This window comes from Sus scrofa, chromosome 14 (assembly GCF_054392235.1).
Source record: "Sus scrofa isolate SSC_HxYL_T2T_F1_AM1 chromosome 14, Sscrofa_HxYL_maternal_Yorkshire_Landrace_v2.0, whole genome shotgun sequence".
NCBI lineage: Eukaryota > Metazoa > Chordata > Mammalia > Artiodactyla > Suidae > Sus > Sus scrofa.
In genome coordinates this window covers 160,029,152-160,053,573 of record NC_139396.1, presented here as the reverse complement: position 1 = coordinate 160,053,573, position 24,422 = coordinate 160,029,152, and the positions used below count along the sequence as shown (strand labels likewise).

General features: G+C 51.6%; 1 protein-coding gene and 1 long non-coding RNA gene across 2 annotated transcripts in view; one reads left to right on the top strand and one right to left on the bottom strand.

Moving 5' to 3' along the window:
• The window catches only part of LOC146397143 (uncharacterized), a 54,991-nt gene extending 53,774 nt beyond the window's left edge, over positions 1-1,217 (bottom strand). Inside the window, exon 1 of the mRNA XM_084997508.1 lies at positions 989-1,217. Within this exon, the coding sequence (XP_084853634.1) occupies positions 989-1,217 (229 nt within the window). The remainder of the gene's footprint in view (positions 1-988) is intronic.
• A 2,458-nt stretch (positions 1,218-3,675) lies between these two features.
• On the top strand, positions 3,676-14,695 carry LOC146397142 (uncharacterized). The gene is made up of 2 exons (XR_014827748.1): positions 3,676-3,936; positions 8,297-14,695. It is a non-coding gene; the product is annotated as an uncharacterized LOC146397142 (long non-coding RNA).
• Positions 14,696-24,422: the final 9,727 nt, after the last annotated feature.

Sequence of the window (24,422 nt, the reverse complement as noted above, 5' to 3'; positions counted from 1 at the left end):
ATTTTCCTCAGAAAAATCGTCCCTTAAGTGGTAAACTGGGTTGTATATAGCATTTCCTTACAGTTTTTTTTAATTACCACAAAGTTCCTCATACTGTGTTTCCTCAATCACACTCACAATTTCCTCTCATAATTTTAACTTACTTTATACATTCTAATAATTGTATTCTACACATATTCATTATTTGCTATGTCTTTACGGCGAATTTACCTTTTGTCAAAATAAAAATAACCCGCTTTGAACTGTTTAAAATCTAATTCGATACCACTTTTCAGTTGTCATTTGTATGTACCAGATACATCTTTAGCCAGCCATTATTTCTCAACCTTCTCATATTTTAATAAAAATTTGGGATGGGCCCCCCGTCAACAGATTTTAATTTGATTCTGTTTCTCGAGCACATCTGACGCTCTGTCATTTGGGGCATCTGTCTTGTTCCTATTTATTGCTGGACTTATTTCTGCTATGCCTTATATTTTTTAACACATTTCCTTCTTGCTTTCTTTTATTCATCTTTGCTAAGATATTTGAAAGATATGTTTCACAGCATTTTTCTTTTCGTTAGCATCTTAGTGTGAATCTTATTTTTATTTCACGTGTGGTTCTTTTCACATTTCTTTTTAAGCAGTCGCGTGGTTTCCTCTGGTTCCCATTAACACTGAGACAGTATCCAACATCTCTTCCCAAGTAAAACAGAAATTTAACACACCTTTTTTTCCTGCTCTGATTTCCCCATGTTTGCTATCATCTAAAAGCTTAAACCAAATAACTGATCTTAAATGCCTTGTCTAACTTCAGCGTTTTTGCTTTCAGTAATTATTTTTTGCTATAGAGTGTCTTCCACCGAATCACCGGAGTCGTGCAAACGCCACACGTTTTGGCGAATCTGCTGTTCATCTCTTTTACACTGTGACTTTGTCACCGGCAAGGCCCACGAGCTCGTCCCATGAAATAAAAATAGCGTCTGGGTAATAAAATAAACGCTGACCTTTTTCCCCCTTGGTGCTTAGTCTCGTGCCACTTGCTCGTCGGGGGCCTCGCGCAGAGCCTCGCACGTGGCCCTTCGGAGCCGAGTCCCCGCTGCAAACGCGGCGCCCAGCCCGCAGCTCCAGGGCGCCGTGTGCAGAGCGCCGCCCACAAGGCTGGGGGCAAGATGGGGGCGTGGCCTGTGCCCCCCCCACCCCGGCTCCACCCAGGTTCCGGCGCGGGGAGCGCATCCCCGGCTGGGCGCTGCGGAGATACTGTCCAGATCCTGTCCCGCAGCCCCGCCCAGGGCCTGTCCTGAGAGCCTGCGCTCCAGCGCACGCAGCGCCCACAGCCCTCCATCAAAGCTTAAAGCGTCTCTTGGCATCTGAACGGAACGCGGCCTTGGGCTGTGGTCTGGATCAGCACCGGGCAGGAAGACCCTTGTTGGGACCCAACTCCAAAGGGCTGCAATGAGGAGTTCCCCATCCTGGCACAGCAGAAAGGAACCAGACTAGTATCCATGAGGATGCGGGTTCAATCCCTTGCCTTGCTCAGGGGGTCAAGGATCCTGTGTTGCCCTGAGCTGTGGTGTAGGTGGCAGACACGGCTCACATCCCGAGTTACTGTGGCTGCGGTGTAGGTCAGCAGCTGTAGCTCTGATTGGACCCCTAGCCTGGGAACCTCCACATGCCTCAGGTGCGGCCCTAAAGGGCCAAAAAAGTAAAAGGTTGCAATGCATATACAATGTCCAGAGTTGGCTACCGTGGGGCTTCAAGTACATTTTTCTGGAAGAACACAAGAGTGGTGTATTTGTTTCAGGTGCTTTTCCTATCTGAGAACATCTTTCCCTCTCGCCAACTCAGAGCAGCATACGTGCCACGATGGCTTTTCTGGATACAGGGGAAAGCGATGTCAAGGAGACTGCAGTCTGCCATCCGTACCTTCCAGAGCTTCCACGCGAACCAGGGGCACCTAGTCACAGCACACTCAGTGGAGAATACTTGGGGAAAATATTTTCCTATAAAAACTCTATCAACAGCGATGCACTGTTGCCTTGTCTTTCTGACTGCTGAAAGGCCTCCCAGCTTATGCAATTCGTCCCAAGGAACAAATAGTGGTGGGAGATGGAGGAGTATTGGAATTGAATTTTTTTTCAGGTAAATTGTTTAGGTAAATAAGGAACCAAGTAAACAAAACCATTGGAAATCTTAAGCAGAACTGCACAAGAGCTGTTTGTTCGAATAAAAGTGAAATTGATTTGGACTTCTCGTAGGCAAAAGAGGCTATTTGCAGTGAGCTTCTTATTTCTTCAGAGGTAAATTGTTTCTCAGCCTGGATGTATATCTCCTTTTACCTTGAAATTCAGGTTCCATTAATTGTGCCTGGCGCTCCATGAGCTTTTGGATTCCTCAGGGATTATTCTGGCTTCGCGGCTCACTCTGCTCTCCCCTCCAAGGAATTCCCGTTGTACATATACTGGTTCTCTTATCTTTCCAGGTCTCCTACTTTCTCCTTTATGACTTTATTTATTTATTCTTTCTCTCTATGCTTTCCCAAGTTTTCAAGTTCACTTCTAACTCACTGAATCAATTTTCCAGCACTAGTGGCAGAGCTTATGGTTTAAACTCCAGCAATTATTAATCTGTAGGTAGCCTTAGAGGGTCTGGCTCTTGCCACCTTCCAAAAGGTCCATTCTGATTTCATGGGTACGTTATCATCTGTCATCCTGTGAAACACAGAAACTTGCAAATTTCTGGAATGTTCCATTCCTTGCTCTTACTTCATTTCATGGAAGGACATGTGCTCAGAACTTCCGTTTTTGTTTATTTTCATCTCGAGTCACTGTTCTCTGCTTATGCTTATGGAGGAAGGTGGCTTTTCTGGCCCTTTTCTAAATTGTTATGGTTCTGTCTCTAAAGGAATATTTCAGGCACAGGCTAAAGGACAAAGGGAAAAGTTGAGAGTGACCTGGTCTGTGGTGGGGCTGATGAGGAATCTTCCCCTGTGGGAACTCTCTTCTGTCTGGGGAGTGACTTTGCTTGAGGACCCCCACACACACACTTCCCATTCTCTGCCTGGCATCCTTGCTGGAAGATCCCAGATAGACTCTCCTGACACCAAGATGCTCAGTCCCCAGCCCGGCCCCTCTCACGTAGGGAACAGCACAGGTCAGTAGAGCTCATTCGGGATCTTCTCCACATAGTGCTCAAAGGAGCCTTGTGTCCTTTGGGAAAAGAGATGATGCAAGTTGGCCCTTCATTCCAGGGGGACCCATGGGCAGAAACCACAGGCAAGGTCTCTTGACTGTCTGGTCAGACGATGCTGTCATGGGCTCCAGCACCACCTGGCCTTTCACATTTCTCTGGTCCTTTCCATGGTGGCAGGGATGTTCAGCCTTGAGGTTACCAAAGGCAACAGTGCCCACCCCCCCTGAGAAGGAGGAGGAGGGGACCTGCTGCCACCGCCACCCCCAGATCAGAAAGAGGCCACCGCTGCCCCTCACCCCGTGAGGGTCCAGAGTCCTCCCAGCCCAGTGCAGGGGGAGAATGGTCCAGGGACAGCCTGATCCAGTGCTTCAGGCAGGATGCTGGCCTGCAGAAGTCTGCGAGGCAGAGCTGCCTGAGCCCTCTCCTGGCTCCAGTGCCTCCGGGCCGAGCCCCGGCCTCGGACAGGAGAGCAGGCATTCCCAGGCTCTCTGGCAACACCTTCTGGCGAGAAGCAAGACTCCAGCCACCCGGGCCGGCTGCCTTCCCCAGACCTCTGCGTTCTGGAGGGAGCCACGTGCAACCGTGTCCAGGGTCCACCCCGCTTCCCACGACTCCTCCAGCAGCGTCCATCCTTCTTTCGTGAGGAAACATGTATATTCGGGCCTGCCTGACGCCAGGAGCATCAGGAGGCCAAGACGGGCAATTTTCACATCAGATTGAAAATACCATTTGCTCTAGACAACAGCATCCTGAGACCGAAAAGGTAAATGCGTCCTTTCCCATGGTCCTTTTTCATGTTTCCCCCCCTTTTTTTTAAATGTAAGAGACCCCCCCCCCCCGTTTTTCGTAGCTGTCAGGAAGAGCATGGCGTGGGCAGGCCTGTAAACCTGCAGTAACTGGAGATGGTGGGGGCCGCTCCCGCTTTATCTTGCTCCGTATCGACCGCCTCTAATGAGCACCAGTGCAGCTGCGGCTAATGGTGCTGCGCCTGGTGTTAAGGGCAAATGTGGGAGAAGATTATCAACCCAAGGGGCTTCGCGGTTGCCGGACGGCCCCGAGCCCTCGGGGCAATGATGCACTTGAGAGGTCACTGAATCAAATGAGGGGAAAGATTCAGTGCCTGCTGCTGGAAGAAATGCAGCAGGAGTGGTGTGTTTTGTTTTGTTTGTTTGGGTTTTTTGTTTTTTGTTTTTTTTTCCAGCAGAGAGTACAGGCAGCCGCAGAACCCTTCCCTTCTGCTAGTCATTAGGCCCCGACCCTTCGCCCGATCACAGGGCTCCTCCTGGAGCCGCCTCGTCCTAATTATGACTCATCAGACGGCAGCAATCCTGCCCAATTAGTGGGGCTTAAGCGAGGGCCACTTGATGGAACGAGGGTCCAGGCCCTGCGTGAACCCAGGAAGGACAGTGCCCGCTGAAATGCGCTCCCACCCACCCCCAGCCCACGCCTTCCCTGGGGAGGGGGGGCGGGGAGCAGGCTGTCATTTGATCTGATTTGCTTGCTATTTAATTCACTCTCTGGCCTGCCGCCCCCCTCGGAGATCTGAGAAGGGCCGATGAGTGGGTATAAGAGGTGCCGGGGCCAGTGGCCTTCCAGGAACAGCTAGCCACCAGCAGGTCCCATACAAGCTGGCAGTCAAATGTTAGCGCAGCCACCGAGCTACAGGTATCGGAAAAGATAAAAAAAACCCGAGTGGCAAATGCCTTCAGGGGTCAGGCGTGTTGCTCATTCTGAACTTTAATATAGCGTCATGGAGTAATTGCAGCTGGGGAGCGAGCCCGGAGCTGGCAGGAAGGATGGCTCTGCTCAGGCTGGGGGGCGGGGAGGGGGGCAGAGGGCGAGGCGTCACCACGTGCCTCCCCTGCTTTGCCAAAATGCCCAAACCACTATTTATTTTAATGCTGTAAATAAGCAATTTAAATATTATCCTAGTTCCATAATAAGTAACAGGGAAACGTGATACCCTGCGGTTATAACAAATTATTTATTAGGTGTTTTAGAATTCTAAGGCAGCGTCTTTGTAACCAGGAGATTTCTGTTGGGTCAGATCATTAAAAACATGGGTGTGGTCGGGCCCTGCCGTGCCGGGGGACATCGAGCTCTGAGAGGGGACCAAGCACCGTGTTTTCTTTGCCGCTTTTTTCTGCGGCCGAAGGAAGATCTTTATCAGCAGCGGTTACCCCCTGAAAAGGGCACATGCCCTCCCCCTCCACGCGGGATGCGTCCAGCCCCGCTTCGTACATCTGCCAGAGGGAGAGAAAGGAGGGAATCCAGCAGACGAAGACTGATTGCCGGAGAAACCCCTTGGGTGCTGAGGCCGCCCTGTGCCCCTTAAAAAGAATGATTCCACAGAGCAAGGAGGCTGGGAGTATTCGTTTCCTGTCCTTCTGAAACACCTCCTGAGAGCACCAGGTTTGGTAAGTCCGTGGTCAACTTTCCCAGGAATAAAAATCCTGATGCGTGTTAACTTTTATCAAAAGAGCGGAGAGGAGAGTGGTGGCTGAGGTTGTAATTATTAATGAAGATGCACGTTCTGATGAATATATGCATTAACTTTTTTATTCCTCAATAACATGCTCGCGTATCTTGTTAAAGAATCCTTTTCCTACCCCAGCGTTTGAGGCTATTGGAGGTTCAAAGAGATGGAAGCGTGCACCGCTGACCAGGGAGGCTGGGACGAAGTCAGAGCACCGTACAAGCCAGCGGTGTGTGGTCCCGAACCCAACCAGAGACAGGGCTCTGGGGCACAGAGGAGAGCCCGGAGTTCTGCAAGCAGCCCGGAGACTGGCGCAGAGCAGAGAAGGTGCTGCGGCGCAGAAGGACCAAAGAGACAGGGCAGGAGTGTTTAAGGAGGACCCTGGCCTGTGTCCAGGGGATGCTTCCAGACACATTAACGAGAACTGCAAACCCAGCATGTTCAAGGGATCGAAATACAGAAAAGACAAATAAATGGGTGATGTCTTTGTCACATGAGCTTTTCTTTGTTTTCAAGGATTCGCTATAAGCAGACCTTACTCCTAGAATCAGAAATATAAATTCATACTGGGCAGCTGCACCGTCCGCGGATGGCCACGTCCAGCTGGGCCCGAGCTGCGCTTGAAGAACAAGTCAAGGGGAAAAGAAGCCAGTCGAGGCCAGAGGCGCAGAGGTCAGAACCTCAGAAATGGGGAAGTGTGTGTTCTGGAAGCCCCGTCTGGGCCGGGGAGCCGGCCAGACCCTTGGTGGGTCCCCAGCTGTGTCACAAAAACCCAGTGGGTGATTCGATGTTCCATCTGCTGGAGAACAGGGCTCCACTCACCTGTCTGCTTCCTGGGGACAACCGGCTACGTGTGCCCCCCTCGATGCAAATGGAACTTCGTCTCAAAGGAGGTGACGCACCCCGAGAGGGTCCCCCCACTGTGTGACTGCAGGTTCTAACCAAAGCGTGTCCCTTCCCACTGGGAAGAAATGACAGAGTGACGGGGCGGGGGGGGGCAGGAATTTCCAAACCCTCTCCCCCACCTCACGTGGAGAACAGCACCCTTCACTTCAGATGGAGGCCCCAGGACAGATTAATTAGCAACGGACTGAAGCTAAGAGGCTGCAATCAAATAGGATTTGTCCTGGCCCCGAGATGGCTGGATTTCGGGACCTGCGGGGCAGCCCATCCTGCAGGAGGCTTCTGACGGGCGAAGCATCCCCAGCAACAGAGCGCACCTGCCGTCTTATGATTCCTGACCTTTTCCTGGCGTGCTGTTGTAAAAGCCACAGAGAATCAAAGAATCCTCCCTCTGTAAGGAGCCTGAGAGGCTGGCAGGCCCAGGCTCTTTTCGTTCACGAGATGACTGGCCGAGGAGCCACTGCTGGTTGGAGGGAAGGCGGCCTGGAGCCAGGGCCCTGGGGCCCGAGCTGGGATCCTCCTCAGAAGCATGAGGGCTGCTGCGCTGCCCGGGGCCTTATCCTGTAAGGAGACACAGAGCGTCTTGGCACCAAGCCCGATTGGCAGGGGTGCCAGGCCTCAGCTCTTCAGAACTCAGCCCGTGGGGGACAGTGCGGCTTTGGAAAGTGGGCAGGCTCTGGGGCGCTGGTCCCTGCTGGCCGTCCATGCGTCCTGTCCACCCTCCTCTTCCTTCACTGCCTCTGACCCCCTTGCGACCCTGAGCTCCCACTTCGCTCCTCTTTCTTTTCTTTTTCTTTTTATGACCACATCTGCCGCATAGGGACGTTCCCAGGCCAGGGGTAAACTCAGAGCGGCAGCTGCAGCCTACACCTCAACGCCAGATTCTTAACCCACTGAGCGAGGCCAGGAATCAAACCCGCCTCTTCACAGAGACCATGTCACGTCCTTAACCTGCTGAGCCACAGTGGGAACTCCCAAGTCTCTCTTGTTTGGGGACCCTCTGCTCACACATTGCGCTCTGCCTCAAACCCCTTTCCCTCTCTTCAGAGACTGGGGCCTTCGAAATCTGCCCTAAAAGCCAAACAAGCCAAGGACCACCTACTCAAGGCAGACTTCCCCTGGCTTCCGCCTCGCTTGGGCGCCCTGTAGAAAACGGATTTATCGTAGCACTAAACACACTCTCCTCTAACTGCTGGAACCAACCAGACAGTGACGCTCCCGAGGGCAGGGGTAGCGTTTATTTCTCTCTCTCCTTATCACTCAGCAAAGGCCTGGCCTGTGGAAGATGCTACGTAATTGACAAATGACTAAAAAGAACGAGGATTCCTGAAGAGCCTGCTGTATACATATTAACCCGCTTAATCTTCCTCATAATAAGCTATGCATAATTTTACATGAAAAGGCCCTGGGACTTTGTGTGGGTGTGCAGAGTGGGTCCATGGGGAACTAAGATTCAGATGCTGGACCAGGTGACGGTGGCGTACAGAGAAGGAGGCTTTAGGACAGGGACCCAGAAGGTCTGTCACTGAACCAGGTGAGTCTGCCTTCTTAGCGATGCCCTGATTACTTAGAATCCCTAACTAAATCCACCTTTGTGTTTGATGATACATTATACTGAAGATACGGGCAGAGAATGGCACAGCCTGAACATAACTACCTCCTGGGGAGCATTTGGGTGCATGCAGAAGGAAATCAATAGTTTGCAAAGAATTTTCATTATGTTCCATCATTCCTCCCCATCAAGGCAAGTAAATGTGAGAGGACTGCAGCCAAGTGAACTGACAGACGAGGAGCATTGGAGGGGGAGGTACTGGCATTTCAACGGGAAGAGCTCCTGGTTCCACCTGAGGATAAAGATGAGGGCGTAGAAGGACCAGAGCCAAGAAATCAAAGGGATGGTTCCTCCCAGACGCAGCATCCTTTGCCTCCATTTCTAGAAGCCTGACTGTGGAAACCACAGGCCCGCTTCCTGCAGTGCCTGGCCCATGCAGATCTTAGGAGGAGCTGAACAAAACTGGGCACCCCAAATCCATGTTCCCGTGATCTTTCATGAAACACTGGGCTCCAAACAATGCAAATCCCACTTAAGCCACGACAAAAATACCTACAGATTCACATTTTCAGATGTGGAGGAATCCTCTGATGGTGAAACTCTTCCCTGTGTTGGCAGTGGTGGTCCCTCGGACCTTGAAGATGGCATAAAACCACACACACACACACACACACACACACACACACACACAGACACACACACAGACACACACACACAGACACACACACACACACACAGACACACACACACACACACACACACACACACAGACGCACGAGTTCATGTAAGACTAGTGAGGTCTAAATAAAGTCGATGGCCTGTGTCACCTCAATGTCCCGGCTGTGACGCTCTGCGACAGCAACATAAAATGGTCCCCCTGGGAGAAGCAGAGTGAGGGGGACACAGGAACCCCCGACATCGTTTCTCACAACCAATGCAAATCGACGATGATCTCACAGTAGAATCTAGTTTTCTGAAACGCTAGCCATCCTACGAGATTAAGCTCCTAGGCATCACAGAAGCCATCGTGAGAGGTGGCCAGTTGGCTGAGATTACTACTCCTGGCATTGGCGACTTCCAGCCAGAGAGCCGTTTTGCTGTGCCCTCGGCTTTGCCTCCGGTTGGCACTCCTCCAGCCCTTTCCTCCCATGACACTGTTCAGTTATTAGATGTGGCGCCTCCTGAGAGCCAGCCAGGAGGGCCAGCCAAGGCCAAAGTGGCCGAGTCAGTCACAGAGGATTCTTAGACCAAGGGTTCCACCTTCCACAGCAAGAGCCGCAGGACGAGAGGAAAGCTGTCGCGGGTTCTTCACCTCGGAATATAAGCAGCTCAGACGGGCGTCTACCTCACCACCCTCCTTCTGCTTCCATCCGTGTCCTCTTCCGCCCATAAGAACGCCCTTCTCTGGGCGGTCCTTTTTCTCCCCAGCCTGTGACAGACAAGACCAAGTCTAGAAGCTGGGCTAAAACAGATGTCGATGGGCAAATGCTTTGGCACACTGCCAAGGCTTAGCATTTCTATCCTTTGCAGGTGGTGAGGGTCACAGACCCTGAAGCAGGAGATGCCACCTTGCCAGAACTCAAAGAAACGGAAGTATAAGGCAAATGACAAATGGGGCCCAACTCGAGACTGTGATTTCGAGTTGTGCAGCAGCTTTTTATAACTTAAAAATTTTGCCCACTCCATGTCCGCTTCAGTTAACCTGACTCCAGTTCTCAATCCATTTATCATTTCCATGGCAACTTTTAAATGCTTTGTTTATCCTACAGGCTTCAAATTCCCCACACACTACTGATGATTCTGGAACAAAACTAAACCTATTGTTTGAGTCTGCCACTTACTTAGAGGCAATAAAAAAAAGCAGGCAGTGCATCCTATACAAGAAATCAGTGACTCAACGCCATGATTCAAACAAACACAGTTCCCTAGACCCGCACAGACATATAAACAGCACGTCTAGGCAATTTGGCAGAAGTTAAACAAAAACTAAAGTGGTTCCTAATGTCTACCCTATCATATTGTCATTGCCAGATTGGGTCAAAAGTAATAGAAACACAATGCAATCTAGCTTTAGCACGAAAGATAAACTATAGCCCCAAGTAACCTGGCAAGTCCAGAGGCAGAGTCAGGATCCACTTCCTGTATGACTGGAGTCCAAGGTTGGACAGCTCTCTCCTCCAGCCCTGCTGCGTCATAGCTTCAGACAGATTCTCTCTGCAGCTCCAGTCTTTGGTCCTTAAATGCCTGATCGCAGAGAAAGTGAGCTTCCTTCTTGAAAGCTCCAGCACAGGTTCAGGGCAGGATTCTCTGTGGCCCAAAGCCAACTGTCAAGACCACCACTCGTGCTGCAGAGAGGAGGTTCTCTGGGCATCAGGGATCAGGGTCCATTCCACGGCTTCCCAAGCTGGAAGGCAGAAGGAGGGGGTGCCAGCCTCACCTCAGAATCCAGGCAAGACTGTTTTAGAATGTAAAAGAACCCCTTCTTCAAAGGAAAGAATTCCAGACAGACAAAAAGTATAGGTCCTCTAAGCATCCTTACAACTACTGTGGTCAATCAGAAAGTGGACCTTTGTAGCAATTTCAGATGCAGTTTGATTCTTTAACTTAAAATCATCCAATTTTGCAGCTTAGGTTCAGATCACATAGCAAAAAAAAAAGTTACAGAGAATTTAATTTTCGAAACAGTTTTAAAGGAAAAGAAATTATAGGGAAGGCTTCAAATTACCTGCTTCAAGCTTGAGATTGATAATTCTGAACATGGTGGTAGATTTACTATTTTTTAACTCTACCTTATGGTCTGTTAGTGAAAAAGTACTGGGGGATCCAAGGCCTTGAAAACAGATTTCAATACAATGGTTACTGGGGGAGAAAGACTATTTTTGCTTCCAACTTCATTCGCGTTATTTGTAAAAGAGCAAGCCACGCTAAAACACGGGTGCCATGTCCCTCTGACGTTTAAAAAGCTCTGTGTTTACCTGGAAAGAAAGGATTGCAGGGGAATTTGCTTAATGATCACTGATTAATGTAAATGTCTCTTGTTTGCCAAGAACCACGTATATGTTGAAAGATGAATAATTCAAAAGAACAGTTGTTTACGTATTTTGAAAAACAGTCTTCTTCAAATTTCTCAGAGAGACCACATGGCATCTATAGAAATTCCTTTTCTTCTGGACTGTGGAAGTCCCCTCTTTTAGAATAATACTCTTAAAAAGTAAGGACTCACTTAAAAGTTCCGACTTTCAAAACTCCCATGGCATTTTGAGATGTCTTATTCATCAAGGCTCTTTTGGTAGCAATGACAGGAATATAATTCAGACAAGCTGGGGAGGAGGGCGGATGCTTGACGCCCACGACTGGAAAAGTGACAGGGAGGTGGGGACAGCTGGATCTAACACCCAGAGCGAAGGCCAAGTCTCTGCCATGTCCATTCCAACTCAGGTTGGTTTTATGCCCCCTTTGAAGCGTCTCTTTGCGGCCAAAACCAGGGTTTCTGGAAGCTGCCACGCTCATTTCATCCCGGTTTCCCAACCAGAAAGAAAAGATTTTTTTTCACTCTCTCAGCTTTGATTAGACTTAGGTCAGACTTTGCACCATGACCACATGCAAACCAGTCACCAGACCATGAAGCAGGATCCTAGGATCGACTCTGCCTCAGTGCCCTCTCCATCTCTCCCCGTGGGGGAAACGGGGAGCAAGTGGTTTGCTGTATCACCTTGAGAGCCAGGCAAGCAAGGCGGGCTCTGGGTGAGACTGGCATCCCTCTGCGTCCGGTCCAAAGAGCAGCGACCTCCACGCGCTGCCTGATACAGGTCCCTGTCAAGATATGTCTCAGCAGGGAACAAACAGGATGCTGCTTCCTTGAGTGAGAAAGTCTTGCCATCACAAGCAAAAATGTCAGTGGGATGAAACAGCGTCTTCAGTGACACATCCGACTTCACACGTTTGAGCACTGCCTCTGCAAGCTCCTCTGACAGTGCAGAAGATGCGAAGGTGGAAAAAAAAAAAAACCACCCAGTTCTTACTGCCTGGGAAGGAAGGTGGGCAGAAACAGTTTTAGCACAACGATGACTGATAAGCTTTAGGTCAAGATAGCAAAGGCGAACCCCTGAATGATCTCCGTGCCCATTCAAAAAGGAAATCGGATCGACGGAGCCCTCTGTACAGCAATTACCTTATATAGCCACTCAGGTTCCAGATCCTGTGAGCCCAACCCCACTGGGGCCCCAGAAGAGACATAGGAGACCCTGGCCCCGAGCCCCAAGAAAGCCTGTGGTCTGTAACCCAGCCTGTGTCTCAGCATCTCCGTCCTAGCTCCAGATTCGAACTGGTCTTCGCTGCCGAAGCTCAGGATCTCACCTTGAGCTCTCCTCTGCTTTCAAGTATGAAAGCCCCTCATGGACCATTCCGGAGCCATGCCAGAAAATTACCCTTGCTAATTACCATGAAATAAAGAGTACGTCTGCGCCACGCAGCAGCCTACACTATCTCGGCAGCAACTGTCAGGGAGAAATGAATCCAGCGTCGCATTAAAAGAGAGAACTGAAAGTATTGTACTCTCTCAGGAAATTGAAAGGAAACTCACATCTTTACTTTTGTCTGCCAACAGATGTCTTTACTGCAGCGGATGCCCTTTCTGCCTGCAAATGGGTCAGGTATCCAAGGGCTGGCTCTCGCCAGCAAACCCACTTGAATTCTCTGATTCTTTCCTCTCTCTGAAGAATCCTTAATGATATTTCTTGCAGATACACATTAATTCTACATTGTTCCAGGCACAGAAAATGCCGTCGTCTCGGTCCACGTATTCAACCGCCACATCCCCGCTCTCCCTTCCCCTGTGAAGAAGACACACTCAGCCGTGTCGCCTCCCCACCAGACCTTCTCTGCATCTGGTCTCTCCTGGGTCCCTGGGTCTCCAGCAGTGACCTGGGACCTCCAAAGGCTTTGCATCCCTCCCACCTCGCCCTTGGAGTTATGGGGGCCTTGGGAACGCCTCAACATGCGACAAGCCGGCCCCAGCCAGCTTTGGTGTCCCCTTCTTCCTAAGGGGGCTTTGCAACCGTGAGGACCAGTTTCAACTTTTTTGTGCCTTTCTGACGAGAAGCAAACAGAGAGGGGGAGAGGGAGAAATCACAACAAACTGAACAGAATTCTAAGACCTGCCAGGAGACACCCCAAACCTTCGCCAAGCAATTCTCAGTTCTCCCTTCCCACTCCTTAACGGCTTGAGGGTTTTCTCTCAGTCAGGGAGCTGTTCGGTGCAAAACAAAAAGTCACAAGCAAAGCTTCAGCAACAACGAAATACAAAATAGCAGTCAGTGGACACAATTGGTAAAGTTCTCTCTGATTAAGAGTGCATTTCCTTAATTTCGCAAAAATCACTCAGAGGAGAAGGATGGATGCAGCAAAAAAAATCTGGTGCTGAATCATGAAAGGCCGAGGATCAAGGTCTTTCATCTAAGAAATCTTTAGCCTAAAAAAAAGAGAGAGAGAAGGAGAACATCAATCAGATATTATTTCCAATTATTTTTCAAATTGGAACAGAGAAAGAAAACACACACACACATAAGCCTGACGTGGTGCTACTCAAGTTTTTTGCTGGAAGGAAAGTCCTTGCTTATGTTGAAGCAAAGTTCTGAAAATAAGCAAAGAACAGATTCATTGATTTTGGGGGAGTCTGGGTGTAAAAAAGAGAAAGAATAAAGAAGTGCTCTTTGCCCGCTCTGTCCAAATGACTTCCCAAGTGGCCTCTGTAATGGTGGGGGAGGGGAGGGGGCAGGTGCCTAGCCGGGCACATGGACAGAACTGCCCTAAGGCTAGGGCTAATGGTATTGGCTGAGTCTGCTGTAAGCCTCTCTTTTCTAATAGCCAACTTTCTATGTGCAAGAAGACAGACAGATATTGATTGGCCCAAATGCCCTTGAGTTGACAACATCTGAAATGAAAATCCACAAGGCTAGCACAAACTTTCTGCAAGTTCAATTTCTGGAATCTGATTATGACACTGGACTCTGAGACCATTCACACGTGTAAAAGGCCTCTCTCGCTGGTACCCCCATTTGGCACCTGTAATTGGAGGGAGTTAAGTGGCTTCATCAAGCTTGTTATTCAAATGGCATTTGAAAGAGGCAACTTCAGGCTAATCTCGGGGTGATTAGGGAGAGAGGTGTTGTGTGGCTGGTACAGAGCTAATGTCAGAAATAAAAGCACGTGGAGCCTTTGCATCACTCCCCATCTGCAATGGTGATTACACTCGGCTTAAATACCCATTCTCTCAAAAGCCGGTGCCCAAAGCTGCTGTCTCTGGAAGACCTATGGAGACGCTCCTTGATTTCATGACTTGGCTGTTGGGTGGGTCCTAGAGCTCCCGTTTTGCCGTATCCATTACGCGTTCACAATTAATTTTTCTTTGCCTTTGCCTTCACCTCTCCAATAAGATGCTGGAGCTGCTCGTCACAATTATGAAAAGTCCTGGGAATAGCAGGTTTGCGGTGCGCTGTCCTGTGCTTATTAAACACACCTGTGCATTCGACAAATTCCTCTTGATCCATACATCGACTGTGGTATAAACCTTAAATAAAGCACTATTACACTGGACGTGCACACTGTTCTCGTCTTAGTAGGTTATTTAGAAGCATAAAAAGGCAAAACCTTTCAGAATTGGCGTCTGGACTTGTGTGCCAAAGAAACTGCAGATGGAATACACATTAAATTTATTCAGTCATTGATTGGAAACGCTGATCCTTTATGGCTTCATGTTTCTTTCCTCATTAATCTTAGTTAACCCTCTCAAAACAATGCCAGCTTTGTGGCTCTAAGTACTGAAAACCCACCATGCAGAGAAGGCAGCTTTTTAAGACAGGTTGGATTCCTGGCATCAAGAGATCAGTCAACAACCCCGTCTTGGAACTGCCTTCTTTGTAAAAAGAAAAATATTCAAACAAGGACCAGCCTCTGCAAGATAGAGTGGGGAGAGGTGGGAGGCAGGAGGGGAGGGGGAGGGGCTCTAAGCCAAAAGCCCAGTGATGGACTAGCTTCCGACCAAGGAGAGACCAAAAAGTAGAACACTTGTTGCCTGGGTACCAGCCCTGGCGAGCGGCCTTCAGCTCAGGCCCGACATCCTACCTCCAAAGGCTTCACATCCCTGCTGCCTTGCCCATGGCATCCCAGCGCCTTGGTAATGTCTTATCATGCCAACAGCTGGCTTTGGTGCCCCTTGTAAAAGGCTGGCACCGCCCTGTTCTTCCAGCAGCAGGCACTAATTCCAGAGGTTCTGTGCTTTTCTCATTGGTTCCTTCTAATGAGAGACAGGCAGAGAGAGATGGAAAGAGAACGAGAGAGAAAGAGAGAGAGAAGGAAGAGGAGGGGAGAGGAAGTGGAGGAAGAGGAGAAAGAAAAAGATCACAAAAACTTGAACCCCAGACTCTAAAATGCTCTAATTCTAAAGGAAATAAAAAACTAGAAAGAAATACTAACGGTCAAGATCCCCTATAGCCCAAATTACAAAAATTACACAAAGGGAGCCAGACCCTCCTTGCTGCCGTGAATCCTTGCCTTTAACGCATCAAGTCTAGAAGGTACAAACATTTTCTGAATTCATGAAAAGATCAACATCTGAATATATATTAAAGATAAAGTCCAAATAATTCATCAGAGGCAGAAAAACACCAGCCTAACTCTGAGTGGTGGTGGGGTCCCTGCTCCCCGACTAGAGTGCGGACCCCCGGGGAAGCGTGTGCCAAGCACACGCCGCTCTGACTGCATCCAAATCGTCATTTTAAATGGCAGACGCATTATTGGGAGGAAAACATATTTCGCTCGACCCAGCAAATATGTAATCTCAGCGCAAAACGAGGAAAGGAGCCCAGACTTCTCACCGGCCACTATCAGCAGAGACGTGAAAACGTGCATCATTCTGCAAGGAACGGAGCTTCCGGTATCTCGAGGTTTAACCAGGGCTGGCATCATTCCCAAGTTAGTGTGATTCGGAAACAACCCCAGGCCTGGAACCAGCGTGGGCACGGGACACAGCAGCGATCACCATGGGACTTGGCGGGTCCTTGCTAGTCGCCACCAGCACAGGTCCCATCTGCCAGCCTCACTCCAGGCGGAGCCAGACTGCTGGGCAATGGACGTGGGGGCTCAGAACGTGGATTCGCCTCTGTGCCCTTGGCCATAAAATGCAGGGTGTGTTTCCTGCCTGCTGCGCTCTCAATGGCACAGCTGCCCTTCAACAGCTGGACTCCCCGTCACCTTCAGCTGCAGTGACCTTTCTCTCTTTCCAAAGAGAAAATCTACCTTCTTCTAAGGCTAAGACTGGCCACTTTAAGAGTCATTGGGTGAATGGCCATCAAGCTGTGTAGGCTGTTCCCAAAGTCAAGTTTAAATGAATTTTTGAGCAATACTCCACTTGCACAGTGTCCTGTGGCTCCCAAAGCGACCCTGGGGAGGCTGCAGAGGAGGCAGAGCCTGGCCTGGCTGGCTGCAGTCAGCTCTCTCCACCTTGACCCAAGAGTCAGGACTATCTTGCCAGAAATACCTAAAGAATTTTTTTCCCCAATTGCAGGTCATCTCCCCACCAAAGGAGTGAGCTGAAATAGTGGGATCCAATTAAAAACTGTTTACCTGTCCACTCGCCATGCCCCAGCTCTGTGGTCCAGGGTTTGCCTGGCTTAGGAAGACCATTTACGGAGGGGCCTGCCCCCGCCTGCGTCCTAACGCCACTGGCCCTTCCCACGCCCCTGTGGATTCCTGCTGACAGCCAGGACCCCTGGGAGCGGGAATCCTCCGCCGAACAGAGTGGCAATCCCATTTCAGCCGTGTCCTTGTCCCTGGGAGAGCCAGAGCTCTGCACTGCATCCTCACAGCATCCACCAAGCCAGGCGTGTGTCCGAGCTGCCTTTCTCGGCTGAGTGGGCAGAGCGGCCATACCCCTGCCCGCCCACAGAGGCCTGGCCCCGCTGGGGCCTTTGCAGGAGGCCGGCTCAATGCCAGGGACCTGACGGAACCTGCACTTTGCTTTCTGCCGAGGAGGAAGATGCTTCTTTGATTGAGGACAGAGGAGTCACTGGAAACAGCCTTTCCGGTTTCACATCCGGAAAACACTGAATACACTGGGAGTTCCCATTGTGGCCCACTGCTGACGAACCTGGCTAGTATCCATGATGACGCAGGTTCGATCCCTGACCTTGCTCAGTGGGTTAAGGATCCAGCGTTGCCGTGAGCTCTGGTGCAGGCCAACAGCTGCAGCTCCAATTGGACCCCTAGCCTGCGGCCCTAAAAAAAAAAAAAAAAGAACAAGAACAAAAAAAAAAAAAAAAACAAGGAATACAATGAGCTCTCGGGAGATGGAACAAATTCCAAGGCAGGACCCTCCAGGCCTCCCCCTGCCTCCACGGCTCCTTTCCCTCTGGCTTGTCCTTTACCAATAAAAAGATGCTTTTTTCCAATTTTACAGCAAAACGTGTTTTGTAGAGAAGTCATAGAAAAGCTGGAGAAAAAAAGAAAATGTTACAGCAGCTATAATTCTAATTCTGCCTCCCAGAGTAACCACCGGTTGGGGGTATATTATCCTAATTGGTTTTGCTGAGCTTATGCACATTTTTGAAACAAAAATGGGATTACGCTCTACGTGCTGTGTTACACTCCGATTTTGTTTTCACCTATGGACATCCTCCAAATGAGTTTCACGTCCCTAAATACTTTCTTGCCGTCACTGAAAGAATGCAGAGTCCTGTCACCCTCTCACGTCCCGCCGCGTCCTTGTCACACGTCTGACTAAATAATGCTGCAAGGAACAGCTTCAGGCCAAAGCTGTGCACACAGTTCAGATACATAAAGCAGGATAAATGCAGATGGGACTGGTTTCGTTCAAGCCACAAACCCTTTGGATGTGGAGCAGGAAATGCGGGTTGAAAATAAGTGTATGATAATGCTAAGGACCTACTGGACCACACGGGGAACTATACTCAATATTTTGTAATGGCTCATTTTAAAAAGTGTATAAAGAAAACAGCAACGTCACGAGTTAGTACATTGCGCACCACACGGATACAGAGCATCATGGGCCGGTTCAATGGATGGTGCTGCCTCAAGCCCAGAGAACACGGTTCTTAATCCGCAGAACCATAATCTCTCTCCACGTGGCTTCTCTTCCACATCTGAGGAAATCTGCGAAGATAAAAACGAATCAGTTCTCAGAATCAGCCCCCCTGGTAGGAGTCCCCACTGTGGCTCAGCGGATTAAGAACCCCACGTAGTGTCCACGAGGATGCGGGTTCAATCCCCGGCCTGACTCAGGGGGTGAAAGAGCCAGCGTTGCTGCGAGCTGCATCTTAAGGCCACAGATGCTTCTCGGATCTGGAGCTGCTGTGGCTGTGGCGTAGGTCGGCAGCTGAAGCTCCGAAGTGGCCCGGAGCCTGGGAATTTCCATAGGCCACGGGTGCAGCCCTAAAAAGACAAAACAACAGCAACAACAACAACCATGGTGAACTTGTAAGGCCCAGTCCACTTATGGGGCTGATTTTGTTCCTGAACCACTTCACCAGCTCTTGGATCATAGAGATGCCTGCTGACTCCTGCTGCGTAAGCTGGAAGCCCTTCAGCCTGCCTGACAGCAAAGGCTAATTTCTGGGCGCACGTCTTTCTAACGGGAGGCTCCCTCTACGTACTTAGCGCTCAAAACAGAGTCTGTCCTCGAAGGCGTTCCTGTCAGCTGGGGTGCCTGGCTGCACACAGGGCAGCTGCACCCTTCACCACCCCACGGAGTAGCCACCTAACATCCAGAGACCCTCCCCTCTTGCCGTCTGCAGCCAGGACGCAGAGGTCACCGCCACCCCCGCCCCCACCAGCATCTCCATCCAACAGCCCTGGGAACCCTGTGGAAGCAGGACTCAGGGCCAGGCACGCCCCGTGCAGCCCACGTGGTCGCCCAGCCCTTGCAATTTGGGAGGGAAGCCGAAAGCTCAGAACTCGGCCACCTGGCACGCCCGAAATCGCACACACGCCGGCCCCTCTTGTTAAGACATGAAAGGTTCTAACGAATACAAAAAGGAAGGAAAAGTCATCCAGGAGGGGAAACAAGCCAAGAGTCGCCAGGCATTAATGCCTAATCACCAATTAGCGCGAGCCGTCCGTGTGGACCTGCGGAGGAGCGGCTGGAGCCGGGCGAGGCGGGTGGGACGCGCCAGAAGAAAGACAGGCGAGGATAAAAGCCGAAGCCATCAGAATCGGAATCCCACCTGCTCCAAGTTTGCCCAGGGCCCACCCTGTTCTTCTAGGTGCACGGGCCGGCTCTGCAAACGACTGGCGCGCCAAACATTTCCAACATCAAAATATTCGTAACGAGCCACCTCCGCAAGCTTCTCCTGGGAGATCTGCCTTTGGTTAAGGAATTCCGAGCCCAGGAAAGCAGTGGGAAACCCTGCAGTAAGTGGGCTTGTTAAGATCAGTTGGCAGCGTCCCAGCAGAGGCTTCTCAACAGTCGACGAGAATTACTAAGCATCATTGCAAAGGGCGTGGAGTGAATCCAGGAACCCACAAGGAAGGGAGCAGGTAGTTAATTGGCATCGTGCGAGCAAGGACGGAACCGGGACCTGCCGTGAAGCGTCACTGACCACAAGGGCTCAGCAGAAATCTGAGCCATGTGTCCTGGTCTCGATTATCAGTTCCTGGGGGCCCCTGAGCAACCTCGGTGAGGTCAGTGAGGGGGACTCCTGTCCGTGGCTCTTTGACAGCTCAGCTCTGAGGGCATCTGGGAGGGCTTCCGAGACCGAATCAGAGGCGTTGCTGCAGAGGACAGCAGGGGCGGGGGTGAGCACGAGGATGACGCTGGCATCTGGACCTTGCATGCTTTCCAGGGAGAATGAGGTGCTCCCTGGAACCCAGGGCTGCTCTGGGGGGATGGCCCCCACTGGGCAGAGCAGTGAGGAGCAGGAAGACCCTTTGGGAGCCTCTAATCCCCTCGTGCTTTTGCGCCTGGACCTGCCTTCCTGGAAAGACGCCCGAGGGAGGCGTCTCTTTCGCTCAGCGGAGGCAGGACCTGGCCATCTCAAGAGCACAAGGGCTGGTCATTCTGGACTCCACTTCTCAAGGGTTGGCTGTGCCCCTGCCATGCCTGCCGAGGAGAGGGCTCTGCCCGGCCACATGATTGCTTGGGTCTCCTATGGCACAGCTGGCTCAGGCGGCAGCTCCTGGAGAGCAGCACGGATCAGGATCCGGTGCTTGGTGTCACTCCCTCGCAGCCCCTGGAGTGGACGTGCGCCCTGCAGGCTGGCACAGGCTATACCAGCTTCTCTCCTTGAGCCGATGAGATGCAGCCTCTGGTCCTGATTCTCCCCAGAAAGTCCTCACATCACTGCTGGAGGGGGTGGGGTAGTTCATTGATGAAAAGAAAACAAAAGCCCAAGTGAGGGGTGGCCTTTAGGGTAAGCAGGTGGCCACAGAGGATCCTGTTATTTTCCTAGGACCACACAGGACACAGAGAGTGCTGACCTAGAAGAGGCTGCCTTATCCACCCGGGTTCCCTAGCAGGCCTGGGCGTGCCATTTCCATTCTCCGCCACTGACGCGCTGATAGAAAACAATTGCCTGGAGAAACGCGGACCCTGAGACCCTCGAGGTACACGTGGGCCAAGTTTAGGTCCTACGTGTCATTGATCGCCTCCCCAAATACCAAGCCAGGCAGACTTCAGCCAGTTCTGGGATGCTAACGTGACCGGCTTGTGTATTTCCAGCAAGGTGACTCCTCCATGAGGCACGGCCAGCCCCGAGCCCCAGTAGCCACAGGCTGTCCTTGCCCCGTGACTGCCGAGGCTGCTGGCCACTTCTCCCACTCATCGGCTGGCCCCCCAGGCCGTGGCTTAACAAGCCCCAGTAGCAGTGATGGGAGCGGGTTTTGTCTTCCCTCTGCAAAGGACCAGAAACTGATAGAAACAGTCAAGCCCACCCGTATCCAGCACCACACGGGAATAAGTCGGCCCAAGGTCATGACCCACGTAGGAGATTATGGTCCGACACCCATCAGCGCCAGGTCCCACCCAGCGCTGCAACACCACCTGGCTCTCAGACCGTTTTGACCCTCACCCTTTTAAAGCTCTAAGTCCCTAAAATTGTAACCCACCAAAGAGGAGCTTACTCATGGTCTAAGCATTTCTAATTGTTTTATATACGAAGAGACACTGAAATGATTTTGTCTAAAGGAAAAATACTACAGAAGGGAGAATTCATATTACACCTTTCAGACTTTGGGGTTAGGGCTAGAGTTAGAGTTTAGGCTAGAGTTATATGTAATCTATAAAGAAAGAGGGGGGACTCTCTTTAAATCCTTACTCTGGGATGAACAGATAATGACTATTTTCTGGGGGGCAAGGATTATTTTATTTATCCTAAGGGGAAGGAAGGTCACAGAGGGGGGGCAGCCTTGATGCAGCCAGGGCTGGACCAGGGGGGCTGTGCTGCTCCCTCCTCTTCATTTGACCCTGTGCCCTGAGCCCCGAGGATATCAAAGACACCGGAACAGCAGACACGAACAGACAGACAGACCCCAGCTCTCTTGGCTTACCGTCTCCCTGGGGAGACAGAAAACAAGCAGATAAATAAGACAATGCACATCTGATGGCAGAGCAGCAGGGAGAGACAGACAGCCGGGAAGAAGGGGTTCCCTGGGGCAAGGGGGAGGAACTTTAATCGCAGTGATAACTGGGGGAAGGTCCTCAATCTCTCAGAGCCTTTATACATGGTTGGAGACCTCTGGCAGCTCCGTCTCCATGTGTTGGGACCACTGAGCGGTGGCGGGGGACGGAGCAGCAGGGCAGCAGGTGTCCAGCTCAGGAGAGACCTTCAGTAGGACGGTACCTATGGCGTTCAGATCTGCAGAACTGTCCAGGGTATAGCTCACAATTTGGACTCCACCTCTCCCTTTGCACCATCTCACCAGACCCACCCACCCAACGCCCTGGAGCTCAAGGAGCCTTAAGACACCCAAGATAGATGCCAGAGCTGAAGCTTCTGGCTCATGCGTGGACGTGGTCAGCCAGTGATTCAAGTAGGCGGTCAGCTATTCGTCCTAAAGATGTGCATTACACACCACAGGTCAGTTAGGGGACAATCAGTCCAAGTCCAAATCCGTACTATGTTGGAGGTGCTTGGGGACAAAGACTGAAATACAACGTGATGACCAGCGAGCCCAGGGAGGCAGCGTGTCACATAAAGAGCACTTCCTTTTGTCTGGGGAGTCCATGGAAAGTTACCCTCCCCCAAAAAAAAGGCGATACCGGACTTGGGTTTTAAAGGATGAAGAAGAGTTTTTCAGGCCAAGAAGAGATGGAAACTCATTCCGTGAAGGGAGAAGAGCAGATGCAAAGCCACCGGGGGGGCGGGGGACAAACCCGGAATGTCTGAGCAGGGCCACGTTTTTCCGTGTGGCCAGAAGGTGGGGATGTGGGCGGGAGGGACCCAAGAGAAGGTCTGAGAAGGATGTTGGAGGTTCTGTGGTGCCACACGGGGCTGCCGGAGCCAGTCCTGCTTCCCACAAAGACCTTCGACAGGGAGGTGGGAGGGAGGCCGTTGCAACCGTCCAGAGATAAGATGTGAGGCCCACCTCGAGGCAGCGCAGTGGAGTCAGGGGAGGTTGGGGGAGGGGGGCTGGAGAAGCAGGAAGGTTGACTCTGAGACCCTGCCTCACACCGGAAGTGCTTCGTTTTCTATGCCTATGATACCACATCCCCATAAAACCAGCAACTTAAAACACACACCTTTACTCTCTCACAGTTCCAGTGGGTCACGAGTCCAGACCCAGCCTAACTGGGCCCTCTGCCTGGGCCCCAGGAGGCTGCAGGCAAGGAGTTCTCATCTGGTGGTGTGACTGGGGAACGACCAGCTTCCTTGTCGGTTGGATTGAACCCTTGGCAGGATTCAGCTCCTTGGGGCTGGAAAACTGGGTTTCAGGAGGCTGCCCGTCATTTCTGGAAGCGCCCCTAGGAATGCATCATGTAAGGACCCCCACAAAACCTCTTGATTCCTCCCAGCCAATGGGGTGACAGAAGTTCCAGGAAGACTGGCGTTGCAACCTTAGGTCCCAGAACCGTGGTGTCACGACCTTCCCATCACCTTGGCTGCAGTCTGGGGTTGGAAGGAAGCCACAGCCCCCCACCCACACTGCAGGGCCCTGGGGCCAGGGATGGTGGGGCCAGGGATGGCAGGGCCACACCAGAGCCTGCCCACCAAAGGAAGGCCACCAACTCACTGATAATGTGGGGCAGGCGCCAGGCATCACCAGACAGAAGCATCGCTCTTGTTCTAAGTGGAGAGATGGAGAACAGAGAGGGAGCAGAGGGTCCAGAGATGACAGGTGGGAGGAGGGGGCTGGGAGGCCCGCGTGTGGCTGCAGCCGCGTGGGCAGGGGCGGCTCTCCCCTGACCCCAGATACTCTCCAACCACAGATACAAATGGTTTCCTGCCAGGAACCAAGCGGGAGAGTGATCCACGTGGCTGCTGAAACAGACCGCGCACTGCCTGACTCCACGGATGGGAAATGTCCAGAAAAGACAAACCCACGGAGACAGAAAGCAGATGAGGGTGTGCCTGGGGCTGGGGTGGGAGCGGGAGGGACTGCCAAGCCGCCCGAGGGCTCTTCTGGGGTGGATGGAAAGTCCTAAATGTTGGATTGTGATGATGGTTGCACAACCTGATAAATCCACTAAAAATCCCTGACGTGGAAACTGAAAATGCATGCATTTCATGGTGTCTCATTTGTACCTCAGCACAACTGCTGGAAAAACCCAGCTGCTAGAACTGACCCTGTGCAGGCGGGGCAGGGGACACAAGGTGGCTGTACCACCAGGCGGGTGACGCTCTGCCCACAGGGACACAGGCCTGTGCTCCTCCCAGGAAATGCTGAGAGGACGGGGCTGATGTGGCCCCGGGGGCCCCCGTTTCCAGAAAGAGCCGCACTGGATGAAATGCCCCTCAGAGCAGCACCTGTGTCCCCATGTAACCAGCAGCCCCAGCACCGTCCCTGCCCCCAGAGAGCCACGCACACAGAATCCCTCACAAGGACACCACTGCTGCCGTGGAGCCATGTCCCCAGGCAACCACGCCCTGCTGGAAGGTCAGCCCCGGCCTGGGCCACCCCGATCAAGCGGGGGCTCGTCCTGTTCCAGGCGTTGTCTGAGCTTGCGACCATCCTGTGTTAAACCCGCCAAACAAGTGCCGCGCCCAGATGGTCCCCAGATTAAATGTCCAGGAGGTGGGGCCACATCTGCCTCCCCACTGCCCCCCCAACCACCACTGCTGCCCCCTCACTGTCCCCTCCACCGTCTCGT